At 40.0% G+C, this 17,988-nt stretch overlaps 1 protein-coding gene across 4 annotated transcripts in view; it reads left to right on the top strand.

Annotated features, from left to right (window-relative positions):
• The window catches only part of CSGALNACT1 (chondroitin sulfate N-acetylgalactosaminyltransferase 1), a 42,730-nt gene that overhangs the window by 4,574 nt on the left and 20,168 nt on the right, over positions 1-17,988 (top strand). The window contains exons 1-3 of one of the 4 annotated variants that reach the window (XM_026078327.1): positions 6,984-7,030; positions 15,024-15,280; positions 16,957-17,876. In XM_026078327.1, the coding sequence (XP_025934112.1) occupies positions 17,243-17,876 (634 nt within the window). In that variant the 5' untranslated portion in view covers positions 6,984-7,030; positions 15,024-15,280; positions 16,957-17,242. Of the gene's footprint in view, positions 1-6,983; positions 7,031-12,306; positions 12,339-15,003; positions 15,281-16,956; positions 17,877-17,988 lie in introns of those variants that run through there. The other 3 variants (XM_026078328.1, XM_026078329.1, XM_026078330.1) reach the window with 3 other exon arrangements.

Raw genomic sequence — 17,988 nt, 5'->3', positions numbered from 1 at the left:
ATCATCTTAATGAATCCCTTTCTTCTTTTTTACCTTTTTTTTTTTTTTTTTAACCCTCCCTTGCCTTATTAGGTTTCTGTGAACAAATAAAAGATGTTCCCTTTCTGATGTAGCTTGGCTGTGTCACTCCATTTCATAACAGTCACAAGTGCCCAGAAAGTATTTTTGTAGCTGAGTTCAGGCCCATTGGGACTGGTTCAGGTAAGTACACTTGGTGGAGAGAGGGGTGCTAGAGATTCCTGACCCAGCCTACTGTGGGTAGAGCAAAAGCTGAGAGGTTTCTTGCTTGTAGAGGCTGCACAGGAGAATTAGGAGAGTGTCTTCGGTGAGTTCTCCAATCCACTGTGGATATCACTCCTTACTTCAGAATCCCCTCCGTCCTGCTCATGGTCCAGGCTTTCTGTGTGCTTTCTAAGGATCTCTTGACATTCTCTGCAGATATGCAGGTATTGAATGCTCTTTTGTTTTTCTTTTTAATTCAAACATATTTCAGAATCTAAGCAGTCGCTACAGCTACTTTCGTTCAGCAAAACCTCTTCAAGCTATGTATATCAAAAAGTTATGCAGCTCTTTGTAGCTGGAAACCTACTCACAGCCAACTTCACGTTGCAGGGTTATTTTAGCAAGTTTGGGACATCATGTTTGGAAGTTGTTTCTCACAGAAGCCCTCATCTTTTGTCTACTTGCTTTCTCCTCCTTCCTTTTTTATGTGTTTTTACAGCTCTTTGCAAAGTAAAGACAGTTGTGTGTCCCCATCTCAGATATACCAATGCTCATTGCCATATTCAGGGAGTGCTTGAGGGCAACACAAGCTACAAGGTAATCAAGTCCTTTCCAGTTCCTAGAATGAAGGTCTGGGGTTTGAACATGCAGTCTGTGTGTTCACAAGTCAGTGGCTTGTTTGTATGCACGTTCAGGGGTATTTGAAAGGGGTCTGAGCGCTCAGCACCTGAAAATCATCCTATAAATAGCCAGTTGCATTAGGAAATCTAGGCTGTGCTGCTTATTTATTTTGAATATAAATGCCATCTTGGCAGGCAATACATCTCTTGCATACACAAAACGTAATTTGATCTCTGAGCTTAAATGGCATATGCTTAGTAATCAATTTTAAATTTTTGTTTCTCTTCTCTGGTGAACATGTACCTGTAATGTAAAGGCAAAGCGAGTTTACATTCTTTGGAATGCTTTCAAATTTGCTGTTAAAGTGTATGCATTGAGCTAATTGTAGGGATGTGACATTTTAAAATTGAATGGATGAATTAAGGGGGGAAAAAGAACTGGTTATGATAATTTTCAATGAAGTTAGCATATGGACTGTCCTAAATAATGGCTCCTGGCTTTGGCATATTGTCAGATGGTGTGCTGACAATGTTCATTAATAGCAGTTACTACCAGTTACAATACAATGATACAATACTTGATGATAAATCGGTGCCAAAAAGACAGATTGAGATTCAGCAGTTATGCTGGTTTGAATCTTAGAAAGAACCTTAATATCTTTCTTTTTCTTTAAAATGAAACCAAAACCTCCACAATAAATGATTATGACATTTAGTAATAATATAATTTTTCTGTGTAGCTCATAGACAGGTGCTGTCTTTCTCTCTCCCCTCCCCCCCCCCAAATGGATTTGGGAAATAAGACAAATTCTAAATGTCCTAGTGCCTGGGTAAATAAATAAAGTTTTCCTGATCCAATTGATGGCATTCCAGAATAAATTTGTGAAAAACTTATTAAGAAAGCCCATGTTTGAAGGAAAAAAGTAGCAAAGGGTAAAATGAATGTATCCAGCGGTAATGCTCTGAAAATGATTTTTATGTTACACCTGCTGAGCCCTTGAAATATAAGTATGAGGATAAGTGTGAAAGGGTTTGCTCTCAACCATTAAAATTGACTTATTGTGTTTTCAGGAAGAAACTGTAATCTGTAAATTCTTTCTGATCTGATTTATCAGGGGCTACTGAAGTTCACTACCATGTTCTTCATCTGCATTACTTCCTCACTAGATAAGTGTTAATAAATTGTAGTATTTGTTTTTTGGGGGTTGTCCAGAAACATAAGACATAAACATAAGAAGGAAACATAAAACATAAGATTTGTCCAGCATGTTTTATCTATTGCACAACTAAGTGTGCCTTGATGGTTTGTGCTACAGTAGAACTACTATTACCGGTTACAAATGTTCCTGTTCTAGTGCAGTATCTTCATTATCTTAGAATTCCTTGGAGAAATCCCCAATTCTGAAGGATGTTTTCCGGTGTCCATCAAAGTCGTATCCTTTTGGGGGGGTGTCTTTTGTTGTTGCATGTTTTCATGGCTTTCTTAAATGAAATGTAAATTCTAGCTCTGCTTTCACAATGTATCTTCTCCTTTTAGCCGGTCCTTTGTGTAAAATAGACTGACTGTTTAGTGTTTTAGTTGTATGAGAAACATTTTATCATGATTTAGTTACATTGTTCCTACATTGGTGGAAAAGAGCCTGCCCTGTCACAGAGTAGTCTGTCCTTTAAAAAGGTCCTGGTCCAGTTTTCCCAGTCGTGGATACATTGTTTCCCAGCTGAGATTGGAGCCGGGATTTATAAGTGCAGAAAGTAGGGAAGCTGAGATCTTTAAAATTATGCACTTCTGGCGTAGAAAGTTCTTAAGCTGAAGGAGCTGGTCTTCTGAGGGTGTGGTGGAAGCATTTTCTGGTAATTTTGTGAGTTTTGACAGCCTTGCAGACTTAAATGGGTGAAGCCTGAGAGCTGACCTCTGTAATGAATATAGTCTACATACAGTGGCATTGTTCCAAAGTGTGGATTTGGGCTAAGATAGTGCTATTTTTTGTCAGTGCTTGTGAGCATGAGTAGTAGAACTTTGTTTATGTCTTTGCAGGCCATCAAGTATGCTTCTAAGAAACACTGGACTGCATGAGCCCCTAGTGGGGTGTGTTCTTGAGGAATGGCTCTTAGCTTGAATTACTCTAAAAAGGAGGCTGCCTAAAAGCAAGTTTTTCTACCCATTTCTACCATTCCGGAGAGATCTCACTTTTGCCTCCTTTTGCCTAGTTAAAAGAACCTTCATGTGCTCAGGAAGCTGCTTCTCAGCTGCCCTTTTTCTCAGGGTTAGACCTGTGAATCCTGTTTTCCTATGCAAAGGAATATAGAAGGGCCCATCCTATAATTGCAGTCTGGGTTCTTATCTCTAGCTGTACTCCTCAGACCAGAGCTTCCCACTTACAAAGGAGACTGACCATACTCAGAGGGTGTGAATTTCAAGGGGCAACTCCCTGGGAATTAATGGGAGCGGTGGGTAGAGCCTCTGCCCAGGAAAAGGTGCACACCTCAAATATTGATCCTGAGGGTGTGCACTTCTTGCTAACAGGAAGTGTAAAATGATGCTATGAGATCCTGACCAAGGTATTTGCCTTGCATCTCAAATTCCTTCTTTCTGGCCCGGTGCGACAGATCCATGTGAAATTCCAGGACCTGCTAAGAGCTGAGGAATTTTGCTATGCAGCTTCAGTATGTGCACACTATTTAGTTTTAGGCTCCTAATGCTGAAGGCTAAGTGTTTGACGAGATTCTGGAGGAGTCCTAAGCTCAATGCACTTTCCATTTTGTTACTCTTTTCCCTTTGGGCTGGAGTCATAGCTGAATCCCTTACTTGAGAACTAAGTCTCAGAGCTGATTGCCAGTGTGTAGTTTCAGTAGACCAGCCAGGCCTGCTCTGCTAGGGCCTTTGAAAGGACCTGTGTGTCTGTTACAGAGAATGAAGAAATTATGCACCAGTTTCTGATATTTGATGCCTTGGTGGTGCAGTAGGTGCACTGGGGGCCCAGCTGGACTTGGCTTCCGCTGTGCCAAGTGCTGAACAGTAAGAAACATCATTGTTTTGGAGATGTTTACTGTGTAGAGATATAAAATGGGTAGAAACTGGGAGAAGTGCCTAAAGAGTGCTAGGAATCTGCATAGCTTTCACGTGGAGCAGAGCACACTGCCTGGGAGCTGGCCGTTCTGAGGGAAGGCAGTGAGACCCCACATGGAGCAATTGGCTCTGACATCATTGATAATGATGGCAATATTTGCTACTTGAACTTGGGACAAGATGGCTTTATTTAACTATCTGTTCGCAATAGTCTCACCATCTTTTTCTTTTATCGACAAATTGCTTTTACATCCATATGCCACGTTTTGCTGTTCTAACAACTTCTCAAAGAATTGCTATTTTTAGACCTGTAATAATGGATGTATGCCTGACTCTTCAGCTAGCAAGCAGCTTGTTAACTCAGATTGGTGCCTGTTTTTTGTATTTCATATATTTAGAATCAGTTATACATTTTGACTGAAGTAAAAGATTTCAGATGAAGCAGAAACAGGCATATAAAACCAAAGGGGAGGTCAAAAACATCTGTTTTTCTTTAATTATATCCTTTTCCTTTTCTTCAGGGTTTTTATCATTTTGTTATTCATATTTCAATGTAAATGTGCTATATTTCTGAAAATGCTAGGTTTATTGGCTGCAGTATGAGATGTTATTGCTGGTGCTCTGAGTTGTCCTAGCAAGCGTCCAATCTGTAAGGACTGTTCTTGTATGCCTAGGTCCAAGCTCTGGGTAGAACTTACCTTACTTCCGTTTCCAAAAGCACTTGGAGCTGAGTGCATCTTGGGTGCATTGGGCTTACCGCGGATGTTACCATACAGTTGCACTGCACAAGTTGTGTGGTGTCCAGAAATCCTGCACAAGCATCTGAGGCAGGAAGAAAATGAATAAGCAGTAGGGCTCTGGATTAGTCTTACAGCTAGCAAGTGTCTATGTCGGTCAAAGTTATCAGGAGGTTCTTACTTTCTGATGTATTCTCCCTCTGTTAAGCTGTGGTCTTCTGCAGTAGTTAAAACACTGCAATTATATAAATTAAGTCTGTTGGCTTAATGTGGTGATGCTTATGCTTAGCTCTTCAGCAAAATAATCATGCAGAATAGGTGATCTGGGAGAATATGTGGGGGATGTCCCAGCCATCCATAGGCATCCAAAAGACTAGTTGGTTAAGTTGGCCAGCTAAATTCCTTGGGCTCCCAGCAGGAATGTAATTTTCATTGACTGTACAGGGAGTCAAGGGAAATAATTTAGCAGCTAGGGCAAGTGCCTGATGTGTCTCTTGACACGTGTGTTATTTATTTACAGTAAGCAAGGAAGAGTTCTGTGAGTATATCCCACCCCACTGGGGTTATCTGCAAGATGATTTTTTTATGAAGTTTTCAGTTATTTTTGAAGGAATGCTCTTCCCTTTATCCTGTTTGACTGCAGCTGGATAGAACCAGTTGAAGAAGTACTAGTCAAGATGAGCAGGTGTTAGAAATGGCTGTCTTCTGAAAGAGCTTTAGCGTGAAGTAGCTAAACAGCTAGCAAAAGCATGTGGCTGCATCTGAGAAGGGAGGAGACAGAAGAATACCAACTTTTAAGCTGGTGGGGGGCATTGAGAATTAGAACAAGAAGRAAAGCAGGATAAAAAAATCCAGAGGAATAATGAGGAAATAGAGCATTTCCCTAATTAGGATAGGATTTCTTGTGTAAATCTGTTTTAAAATATGAACTTACACTTTAGGGAATAGGCTGACTGTCCAAGTGACAAAGAATACAAATATTTCTCTGATAGAAAATATTTTTTCCATTTTCTGAAGCACCTGGTATCCTCTGAAGGAGGCAATATAGACCATTAAATGAGTGGCTGATCTGATCCATTCTGTCAAATGGCTGCTCTTACCTATATTTTTCTTGGAATACACAAGGATTTCCCTCAGCCTCTCCAGTTTTACTGATGGCAGATTTTTGTCAGGCTTTCAATATAAGTTCAAGCTGAGTTGGTTATTCAAGAGTACATAGCAGAGGAGAGAGTTAAACAGCCACGGTCCTCTGTGCATGAGCTTACCTAGAGCTTAAAAATTACCTTTTTTATGTAAGTTTTGTTTAAACCAGGTGTTAAGTTGCTTTTTTAACTTGCTCCATTTCCACATGCTGATGCCATATGCTCTGATTTCATTCTTTCCTACAGGATCTTTCAGCTAGCATTTTCCAGCTAACATCTTCCCCCACCAGTTGCTGGCTGCTGTTTACTTACTTCCCTTCCTCTTCTAGGAAAGAAAGTGTTAAATGCTCTTGTCTTTTTATTCTTAAGATCCTGGTCCTGGAAAACTCAGCCTGTTAAATTGACTGCAGCTAGGCAAAGGAGACACTTTCCATCAATAACAGAACCATTATTCTTTCAAGAAGCATTGACGTATTTGTTGTTCGACATCTTTCATTGCTGTTTTGCTTCCTGCCAGGTCTTCTCAATAACCCTTGTTGAATTAATTCTGTGCTAATAAAACAATTTTTCAAAAAAGAAGCTGGCGGTGGTGTAACAATAAAAAAATATAGGTCTCACCCAATTTCTCTAGAATCCTTCAAATATTTCATTAGTGTGACAGGATTTCCATCTCTGAAGTGTGAGATTGTAGAGACTTGGTTCATATTTACTCCTCAGCTGAGTGTTAGTGCTTATTAACAATGAAATTAATAGGAATAATCAGTTATCAGTAAGAGGGCTTCAAACCTTTAGTCCTGTAATCCAGCATGTGTTGCACGATGATAGTAAACCCTCCACAGAAGTGAATGGGACCCAAGGTACATGTCTAAGAGACTACAGAAAACAGCCAGATTTCCTTTTTCATAGGTTAGAAAACAGGCAGACAAGAGGTGGCTTGGGGGCGGGAATATCTTTCTCTGAATTAAACTGCCATGAGTTCTCTTTGCAAATAATGTGATATTGTATTCTACAGAGAACTATATTAAAAGGAGGAGAAAGGAGGAATCTGTAATGGCATAGCAGGAATTCCCCCTTTTTACTTCGTTAGCTTGCGTAGCTGTGCCAGCACATATTCTAGCCAGTCTTTGTTAAAATAAAAAATAATGCTATCATTTGCAGGCAGGTTTCCATATGAACAGAAACAAAAACTCGGTAGCACGAAGCTTCATCTCATAAGGAAATCTCTTTTCTTCAAAAATTCTGGTAGGTTATGAGGATTATGCTTTTTTTTCTATTCCTGTTTTTTGAAAAGCTTCGTGTATGCTTCTTATTTCAGGAAACCGTTTGCTTTAAAAAGAATGACTAACCTAAAAAGTTTGGTTTTACATCAACTTCGAGACTGAATTGTTAAATCAAAGCAAGCCAGGTACCTTTATGGTAGAATGCTAAAAAATGTTATACTGTAAGTTCATGCTGTGTATGTGTTATTTCTTAAGTTTGTGTGAAATGCCGTGCTTTGCTTCTGATTGCAAACTGAAGTTGTTGTTTTAAGAGATGTGCACTTTGGAACCATTCAGGAAATGCTGACCTGACTGCAGGATGTACTTCTCCTGTGTAACAAAAGAGGAAAAAAAGCCAGCTTTTACTGGCAAGGGAAACTGGCTTTACTTATGCCATCAATCAGCTCTAGGTTAAAGAACCAGGATGCCTCTTATGTGAACTGTAAACATTCAACACATTTCTAGCTGAACTGCTGGCTTTTAAGAGCTGTTGAAAATTTTGTGATAATTATAGTTAAAATCTCCATAGTAAACTACAGTTTTAATCCCAGATACTATTAGAATCCAGTAAGGAAACTGCAATTTTTTGATGTCTGATGAGAAATCATTTATGTTGCTTTAAATTAGTATATCAGACACCTGCAAATTAGTATACCAGACTATTTCTTTCAATTAAGATAGTTTGTAAAGAACTTAGAAGCTTAAATCCTATTTTCAGTATGATTTGAGAATCAGAGCTGAAATCTTAAATTGGAATTGAAATAACTTTGAGCAGGTGTCTCATTAACACTTAAAAATGTGACTTGGATTGCTTAACCTAAACGCTATAAAAATGCCATGAAATTCTTCTTAAAATTAAAATAATAATAATTATTTCTTAAAGCCATTTGACCAAAACCAAAGTTTTTTTGTGGGAACATGTCCATTTTGGCATTCTTACAGAAACCCACAAAACCCAGCATGAAGTGAAAAGTTGAAGCACTGTGTTTTGTTAAGTTAAATCAAAGTAGACCATCTCAACCTATTGAAATATTTTATTTCAGAATAAATCCATATAAGTGATAGAATAGCATACAAAGATTAAATGTCTTCATTCTGTTGAAATTAATCAACTGAAGTAAAACTTTGTAAGACAGCTGTGTTTTGCAAGGTAGTTTTTTACTTTTTTATTATCTTCATTTTTTTTAAATTTCTTTTTGGAAGAAGAATTTCATGATCAAGTAGTCAAACTATATTAAATGTAAAAAAGCCTTCCTTCATTTTGTCTGGACCTTTTCTGCTGAGACTTTGCTGTAATTCACCTATTTAAAGTCCAGTAATAATGAATTGGCTAACATAGTGATAAAAGTGAAGTAGGCGAGATTCAAGTATTATGCGTGCCCTGAATAAAAAAATTGAAAGAGATCTTTGGAAGCTTTCTCTGAGGGAAAAGATTTATTTTCTTTACTGAAACAACTTAAAACTTGGGCTTTTCAAAGAGTTACTAGGAGATTGTTTCAACATATCAAGAAAATGTTAGGTCTTTGAACAGCCTCATATCAAAATGGTGGCAATGGACTAAATGGGACTCTGTGGCATGTGTTGTTTTATAGTAAGTGCAAACGTGGAGGAGGAAGGAAATGTGGGGCTGACTCAGAGGACTGGCCTCTTCCTGTAGGTCAATACTGACCAGACTGATGGAGAAATGCCTGTCAGCAGAGCTGGGGGTTGGTACCTGAGCTTTGATGGCTGTTAATGCTGCTTGCTTTAGAGCTGTGTGTAGAACCTGGGTAACCTGTCTCAGTACTGAACCTGGTAGCAATTATTTCCTGGCTCCTCATTAACTTGTTGTCTAAGACTTGGTTTTCTTTTGTAATGTAAGCTAAGTGGGAGCTGTGTATTTGTTTTTACCCTGGAAAGTCTTATTCAGGCTAGATAACATCCTGAAATGTTTTTTTCTCTTTTCTTCTTTTACTCTTATTATTTTATTTGAAGTACTGCTTTGGTATCAAACTAACTAGCAAGCCTCATTTGAAGTACAGGGAGCACAAAAGTTAGGGCCAGGTATTACCGTGAGAATGTAGCAGTAGACTGGGAGTCAAATTGCTCTCCTCTGTCCCTACCTGCTTGACTCAAAAGGGAGGAAATCTGTTGTGTTGCTGGCCCCGCTGGAGCTGCCAAAGCTCAAGCCCACCATGTCCAGCTGGTACTGGTGGGCTTCTACTGCACAGGACGTTTCTGGCAGGGAGTGGGAAAGGGCAATCTCCAGGTTGGACTGGATTGTTCAAGCTTCTTAAAACTATATTGTTATCTTATAATGACTTTTTATAAGCTAGGGGCTTTAAGTCATTGTTATTTTATTACTTAACACCTTTGCTCCAAGTGGGGGACTTTAATTGCACTTTGCAGGTTCTGCTGAAAGGCTGGTCTGATGGCAGCTAAATGTATGAGTGCGTATATAGCAGTGCTACACAAACAGTGACACACATATAGTGCTTTCCATTCTGCACCTCAGGCTAACTAGTTTTTCCTGTTTCTGAACATGACTTATGTCACACATGCGCATGCATATTTATCAAAGGGTAAAAAGCTCTGACATGCTTAATTAGGTACATGCTAAATCCTTCACTGATTCATGGCCTACATCATGGATCCATGCATATGCACCAGCTTCCACATTTCATCAAAACTCTATCTCTGGTACTATGGGATGTACAGTTGGCAGGATCCCTTGAGCTCCTGGCATAAAGTGACATTAGTATGTTCAATGTACAAAAAATATTTTTTAAGTAACAAAGTACATGACAGAGGGGAAGAAATGAGTCTAAAATCATGAGTATTCATAGTGTGTCCCTACATGGGTGTAGCTCCCTTCATTTCTGTGATGGCGTTCAGTTTTCTTTTGCCTGTGTAAACCACTGACCATTTGGGGGGAAACATTGCAAAGTGAAGGAACGGCATTTTTCCAAGTCCTGTCTTAAATGAATAAGCAAAAGTTAGCCTATTATTTGTCTTAATCAGGAAAGGTTAAGGGGTTTTATTTTCAATGCATCTTATGATGCTGACTCTCTGAGCCAGTTCAGAAACTGGTATAGCTTGAAGGTGTGTTTAAACTAAGTTTAGCTTTTCTGGAAGCCCTCTGTAAGCAGAGTGGCTGTTGACTTAGATCTTAAAAGCAAGTAAATTAGGGATATTCCCTGGCTGGAACATGTCCTTTTCTGTTAGCTAGTTTCCTGCAAAAAGCAACCATTCTCAGTTAGCATAATGGTACACTCGATGTAGCATACGGCTGTTGCAGCCTGCTCTGCCTTGGGTAAGCTGCTCCTCATTGGCAAGTTTACAAAACTGAGATGACATTTACCTATTAATGCCAGTATGAAATCAAAGGATGAGGCCAGAAGGTGATAATCTTCTAGCAAAGATGGATAACAGTTGGATATCTTGGCTGTCCTGCGCAATGGTTAATTCTTATGACTGGCAGCTATGACAGTTTGTTAATTTACTCTTAGAAGGCCAGGCTGAACTCCAGGCCAAGCCAAATGCAAATTTGTCATCTCCTTTTTGGCAAAGTTCAAGATACTTTTGGGGCAGCTGCCTTCCTAAACCTTCAGGTCAGAACTTGCTAATGAGAAATGGTCCTAAGAGAAGCATCGTGATTGTTTCTTTCCTGTGTTAGCACAGAGTTGATATGTGTGAGGCACAGCATCTCTGAAACAACAGTGCACACTTGTCATCTGTTCTCTGCATTTTGTCTTGGGAGCTTGACAGGGGATGTGATATGTCACATTGCCTCATGGAGGATAAATAGAGTGAGTAGTGGAAACTTCCAGAAAAGTTTGTAAACACATTGGCTTCCAAAGTATTTCTGGCATTTTTGGTTACCACATAAGAGGAAGCAGACAATGTTATGTTTCCTTGCGTTGAGCAGAGCATTTTGCCTGTCTTCCTTTGTTGCAGATACAGCTTTGAAACACTGCACGTGCCTGGTGACTCATGGGAAAACAACCTGGGCAGGTTCAGGGATTTTTGAAGAAAAGGTGGGTATCTGACCCCCTGTTCTCACAGTTCTTCTGTACGTGTCCTGTAATGGCTATTGGAAGTGTCCTAGGGTGCATCCAACTAACAATTGTACTGCACATTTGGGGTGTTATATACCTACAGGTTAGTGTGTTTAGCAGAGGGGTGGTGTTTTGTGGATGTAAGGCAAAAATCTAAGTGTCTCAAACAACAATGACATTACTAATGTGAACTCATGCAATCGCTTGTGTTATTGATCTGTGGAAAACAGCCAGGTCTTTCGCAGATAGCATTGTTCTGGGGAAGGGAAAGTAGTTCTGGGAGTGTTGATGCAATTACTTAAAGTAATAGCTCTTTTTTATAATAAACAATGATGATATTAGTCTGTGGAGATAATTTTACATGTCATGTCATATGGGTTCTTTGGAGCTGTAATTAGAACTTAAATGGTTTGGTGTTTAATTTGATTTTTGAGTTTTTTACTTTAAAGCTCATTTGTTTACAAGGAAAAATGGAAAGCAGTGATGCATTCAGTCTTGTGTTTGTATCCACACAGATACACACACCCACACACAGAATGTATATACAATGTCAGGACAAAGAAACCCCAATATTTCATTTGAGGTTTTGTAGAAGAAATAATAATTTCTGACAAAACTGTTTTTGACACTGAAACAACTCTGCTGTGTTTAGTGGTGGTTACATATAACAGCAGAAGACTTTCACAGTGCTGCTTTTTTTTTTAAATTGTCTGGACTGGCTTTGGGAAAGAATTGCTTTCATAAACATGCAGATTGCATCTACAGGAACAGTCTAATGAAGTACACTTTGACCTTTGAATTCTCTCTTCAGCTGAAGTGGTGTGGCAGATAATGCAGTTAGGTAAAGGTACTGATTTACCTTGATACAGGCCAACTAATTAAATTCGTGCACAAGGGCCCAGAGTACTGATAAAGGATAACAGCGTAACTTCCGCTTTATATCTTTTAGAATGAGAAGCCTATAGCAGTATCTTGAATGTAAAACCGGCTACTCCTCAATTCGCTCACAAGAGCGAAGCATAATTTTTCAATGACCATTAATACTTCTGAGGTCCTCTTGGTTTGTTTAACTCTGCTTCTATAGTTGTTATAACCGACTTGGAAGAAGATGATCATATTATGATTGTTAATTATAGAGAGGAACAGTGTAATTGTCTTTCCGTGGGTGGAGTTAGATACGCAGACCTTTCTCTTGAGATTACAGGTGGCAATGCATGTAAGATCTTCTGTTGAATATGATTCTGGAATCAAGCGGTAAGAAATAAAGAAGGCTTTTACAGTAAGTTATCTACTGTCTTCAAGTATTGGCGCTTAGTATTTTCATCTTGGACACTATTTTCTTAACAATTTTTTTATCTCCATTTCAAGTGTTCTATCAATTTCTAACCAGAAAATAAGTGCTTTGTTTGGGGTGTGTGAATGTCGACCCAAGAGGGAGCACTGGGATGGTGATAACAAGGGATCATACAGGAAGGGTATGAAGGTGCATCCAGACAGTTTGTCAGACAGGTTCTTTTCTTTCTTCAACCTTTTGTTCAACTTCTTAAACCTGGACAGATGACAAAGATGGGATGCTCTGGGCTGAAAATCAGTGAGAGATCATACTTTGGCATTGAGGAGAGATTCAAGTTCTCTGTACATGCGTCTTCAACGCTTGTGAGACTAGATTTTAATCCCTGTGCTGTGTCCTATTGTGACAAATGGCATGAATTTCTATCTGCTATGAGCAAGGCCCAGAATCTTGCTCTTAACATTTAAAACAAACTAATTTGTCTGCAGTGTTATGCATAGTCCTTATACTTAAAAAGTTCAAGCCAATTGCCAAGTGACTACAGTATGTGTCTTTTTCTTTTTGTAAGGTCCTTAAAGTCTGGGTGAAGCATCCATTTCCTCCTCCCCACAGCTCATTTTGGAGATTAATATGGTTCTAGTGAAATCTCACTGTGACGTGTGCTGCTAATCAGTGCAGATCTTTCAAACACCTACATGAAAACTAATTGCAGCTTCTGCCATTCATTGCCTTCTTAAAAATGAATTTCAAAAGGTTTCAAAAGGTTTTGTGAGCTAAAATGGTAGTTGTCAGTCTCAGTTACACCTGCAATAGGAAGCTGTGGCAGAAAATACGTGAAACTATTCAGCTATTTGGCATTGTCCATGCCACATGCGTTGAGAGTTCACTGGCTCTGCAGATGTGACCATTCTTCTGCTACCCATTTCTGTCCTCAACATAAAGCGACGAGTAGAGCTCAGTAGGGGAGATATGTTTTTACACATATATATATATTTATACACACACCTATGTGTGTGCGTGTGTGTGTATATAGATATTTGTATGTATGCATATGTATTTGACTCCCTGTCTTCTGCATCAATTCTCAGCTTGGTTTTGGGGAGGCAAAATTCAGGCTTGAAATACGTTGTCTTTTATGTGTGGAGATAAATTTCATGTAGCTTTACAGTCTGATAAACTCCACATGCTGGTGAGTAATAGTGGTGGGAGCGTACCATCCCAAATTTTAAACCAAGCAACTCTCTATATTTTGCTGCTCCTTATGGCTTCGTGCAGACACTCCACTGTGCAAAGGTTCCCTGCCTGTGGCAGAGCTGTTGATGGTGTCGCAGTTTACACAGTGCTTGTAGTGCTGGCAGAACCTGGCTCTTTCTTTAGATCATTTCTGGGCCCTGGCTCCTTGAAAGCATATGAAAAGCACCTCTGTGAGCTGGGTTGACCTCTGGCTGGGCTAGCAGGTTGGACTGAGGTTGAAGATGTTTTTGCAAACAGAGGCTTTTTGGAATTCATGTTCTTTTCCTTGGCTATCGGACTAACCACTGTGTATTTGTTAAAGCTCCTCTTTGCAAACAGACTAATACTACCTAATGCAGCTGACTGCTGTAAAATACAGAGGCGTTTTTGTCAGTTCCTGGAAAAAACTGACATTTCAATTTGTCTCCACTTCATCTCAGGCTCTCAATTGGTGCGAAACTGTGTAGGTCTGGTGAAATCAAAAGAATGGTTGTTAGGAAGAGTTACTATTCCTAATTTTTTGGTAGTCAGTGTAGCTGAGATGCCGTAGCAATGACCACCGTCAGTGTTGACTTAATTTTATTTTGGCACTGCCATGGGACTTCTTTCACAAGCATGCCCTTGAGGTACTAGTACAGTAACATCTGTCTGCCTAAGGGTGAATCACTGTCTGTAAGGCAATGCCACAAAGGCCACCAGGCCAATTTAATAAGACAGATCTAGTACTAGAGGACAAGTAATGGGTACTTGTTTGTCAGGATGCCTCCAGTCATGATGGTAAAATCCCAATGGAGAAGGTGGAAATCCCCATGGTCTCAATTTCTTTTTATGAGTATATGGGTTCAAAGGACAAAATAACTCGGTCAATTTACTATTCCAAAGTGTGTTTGAAGATGGCTCTTTGAGGGGTGAGATTGCAAACCAGAATAGATAGGAAATAGATAGGAAAAAGAGTTACCCTAAACAGAGGTCAGTATGTTCGAGCAAACATAGCTATATACACACACACATGCGCACGTGCACACACACACATGCGCACACACACACACACACACACACACACATATATTTTAAGGTCAACATTTGAAGAGCTCTTTACCCAAAGCCCAAATCTGATGCTGCTTATAGAAATGAAATTACGTGTTTATCTAAGCCATTGGGATGTAATGTCAGTTTATACTGTGTGAGCACAACTAATCCTTTCACTGATGTTCAGCTTCTGCCAATCCCGTCAATGGACTAATTGTGTGAAATGAAGCATACAAACACAGCAGTGTTTCATGTAGTACATCTTGCCACTTCCTGACCCTGTCTCACTGCACACTACTTTCTTGCAGTCCTCTAGCCAGATCTGTTGTAGAGCTAGAAATGCCCAGATTAATTTCCCTGCTTTGACAAGCTCCTTTACATTGCAGGAGGCCAGCTTTTATAGTGCATCCATAGGAAGTGTCTCCACTACAGCCTTTCACCATGCAGGAGACAGACTGAAGATGTAGGCAGCTGGCAAATGTGAAAGCAATGAAGAGGTGTTCTGAGGTTGACAGTGCTTTTTATAGTACTTGCATTTTCTGGGAAGGGCATAAGAAGGAAGATAAACAAGAAATGATTGTGGCAAGCCGAGAAGTAGCTGTAGCTGGCCAAGATGTTCCAAAGAGAAGATCACTGAAAAAAGGTAAGGACACAAACTCCATCCTTTCCTTTTTCCTGCTGCTTGAATATTTTCTTCTATGTCAACAATTCTCCCTTTGAAAACACTGACATTTTCTGGAGAATCCAATAAATACTGTAACAGCTATTCAGCATTACTTTGAGAAAAATATGGTTGTATTTTTATAGCTTTCTCTAGCCCCCTCAATTCATCCTCTGAAACTGTTTTCTCTAGCAACTCTGCAGACTGATAAAATATGGATAGCAGTTAAAAGTTCAGGAATATCACTGGATAATTGCTGCATATAGAGGAACAGCCCAGCAGTGTCATGGGGAGAAAAAATCATGTAGAAGTCAATAAGAAGTATCACAGATTACAAAAGGCCTTGACTCAAGACCTGGGAATAACTCTGAGAAGCATGAGCTTTCTTAGATAAATGGCTTTTACCTAAGGGTCCACCAGAAAGGATATATGACTAACAAGGCTACGAATCTCTGTTGTCAAAACCTGTGTCATAATGTCAAGTATGCATCCAAAGGGAAGAGTGAAAAGGGATTAATTTTGCTTATATTTGATTCTAACAATGCAGTGTCATACTAGTATCTAGGATGTTACTCAGCCTTGGCCTAAGTCTACTATCAGGCAAATAAGTTCCTTTCAGAGGTGTGAATTTGGGCCAAAACTGAATGATTTTGAAAATCCCACTGGTAACATTCTCAGCATAATTGTTTTAACGTAGTTTCTAGCTAGATTGATATTGATGTTCGGTCATCTAATTTTTCTTTCCTGTTTTTAAATATGCTCAAAGAAAGTCTTACTAAAAATGATAATGTTCACAGCTGTTTTAACTTTATTTTAAAAAATGCCTAATCTAGTTTTCCCTAAGCCTTCTGTGTGGTCTTCACTCCTGGGCAGAGAACATTTGTGGAAAACACAATAGTAAAAGGCATTGGTGCAGGACTTGGCAATGGGATTAATCAGAGACAGAACAGGGTCTTAAAATGATAGTATAGTGTGCAACGATCAAAGCCGCCTAGATGAAAACAAAGTTTCCCCTGATTTTGAGTAAGACTTGGTTTGAGTGCTACTGAAAAATCCTACCCCTAGGTCTTTCTTTCTAATGGGAGCATCCAGTGGGATATGTCAAAATGAATTTTAGTCATAGAGATTGGCCTTGATAACAGTTTCTAGTTTCTTGTTTTTCAAATTGCTACTCAGAATCAGGTTTCATGATTCTAATGGGACCACATTTGCTACCTGGTGTTTTGGGAAAACTTCCATGAAAGTTGAAATGTATGTGGTAGCTGCGGGACTGGCTGCCTTTAAAATTCAAGTGCTACATGATTTGAGGATTCTTGGAGAGCTGGCATTGCTCAGATGTGCTTAACATCTGACCAGAAAGTAGCTGCTGGTAACTTTCTAATATTTCTAAAGTGTGGCACACGTTGAGGCCTGGACTGGGTTTTCATTGGCAATGGGCCTAATCATGTTGTTAATATTAAGCGCATAAATACAGTATTTCCTGCCTAAGGGTCTTAGTACCTTTTTGGTCTTACCAAAGCACTGAGCACTTCACAGCTCTGAGATCTACCAGAACAGTTGACAAATGACAGTAAATTTTTGGAATGCTCTCAAGGATCTGGATTGAATGGCCAAATCCTTATGTGCCTGCATGACTGTCCTTGTCATTTGTTTTTCAGGTCTTCAGGCTCCATCAGCCACCAGCTGATCAAATTGCAGCAGTGTGGGTGTTGCCATGAGGATGAGCAGGTGTCCCATCTGCACTGTAGCTTGGCTTTTGGTCCTGCTGGGTGAACACCAGAGAGAGCTCAATATACAAGTAGAGCACGTTTTAAGAGAGCTGACAAGCCAGTTCCTGTACGTACATGCATCTATGTAAGAGTATTCCAAATCCAGGGGCCTCTGTGGCACTGCATGGATGTAAGAACTGTTGTAGGTGTGGGGTTGCCCTCTTCTTTTTGAGAGATGATGCTCCGACGAGGATTTATTGTATTTCTTCCCCGGCTCGCAGGTCTGCTGGTGGTGGCCTGTTGCTCTGTGTCTATTGTTTATATGTTGGCTTGCACACCCAAGGGTGATGACGAACAGCTTGCCTTGCCTAGGGTCCACAGTCCGACTGGCAAGGAAGGGTATGAAGCTATTCTGCAAGAACGAGAAGAGCAGCACCGCAACTATATCATCAGCTTGAAAAAACAAATTGCCCAGCTGAAGGCTGAGCTCCAGGGCAGAAGCGAGCAGCTCAAGAACGTCCAGGACCAGTTCCCGGACTCTTTGGATATTCGGCTTGACCACAGTAATCCAGCAAAGGTCCAGGCTAACCTACTGGCTTTCCTCCGTTCCCAAATAGACAAAGCAGAGGTGCACAGTGGTGTTAAGCTGTCCACAGAATATGCAGCCGTGCCCTTTGAGAGCTTTACCCTGCAGAAGGTGTACCAACTGGAAACAGGGCTGACACGCCACCCAGAAGAGAAACCTGTCAGGAAGGACAAGCGAGATGAGTTGATAGAGGTGATCGAGTTAGCTGTTGGGAGTTTGAACAATCCAGAGGCAGACAGCAATGCAAAGCAGCGGGTGTACACAGCCTCTGACTTCGTTGAAGGTTTGTACGCAGATAACAGGTTAGAGAGTCCATGTAGTGCTGGTGAGGGGTTCTGATGTGACAGTGTTGCTGAAGGAGATGGGTTTAAAGTTAGAGCATGTGTCTGAGACAG

This window comes from Apteryx rowi, unplaced genomic scaffold (assembly GCF_003343035.1).
Source record: "Apteryx rowi isolate R43461 unplaced genomic scaffold, aptRow1 scaffold_478, whole genome shotgun sequence".
NCBI classification, from domain to species: domain Eukaryota; kingdom Metazoa; phylum Chordata; class Aves; order Apterygiformes; family Apterygidae; genus Apteryx; species Apteryx rowi.
This window is presented reverse-complemented; position numbering and strand designations above follow the sequence as displayed.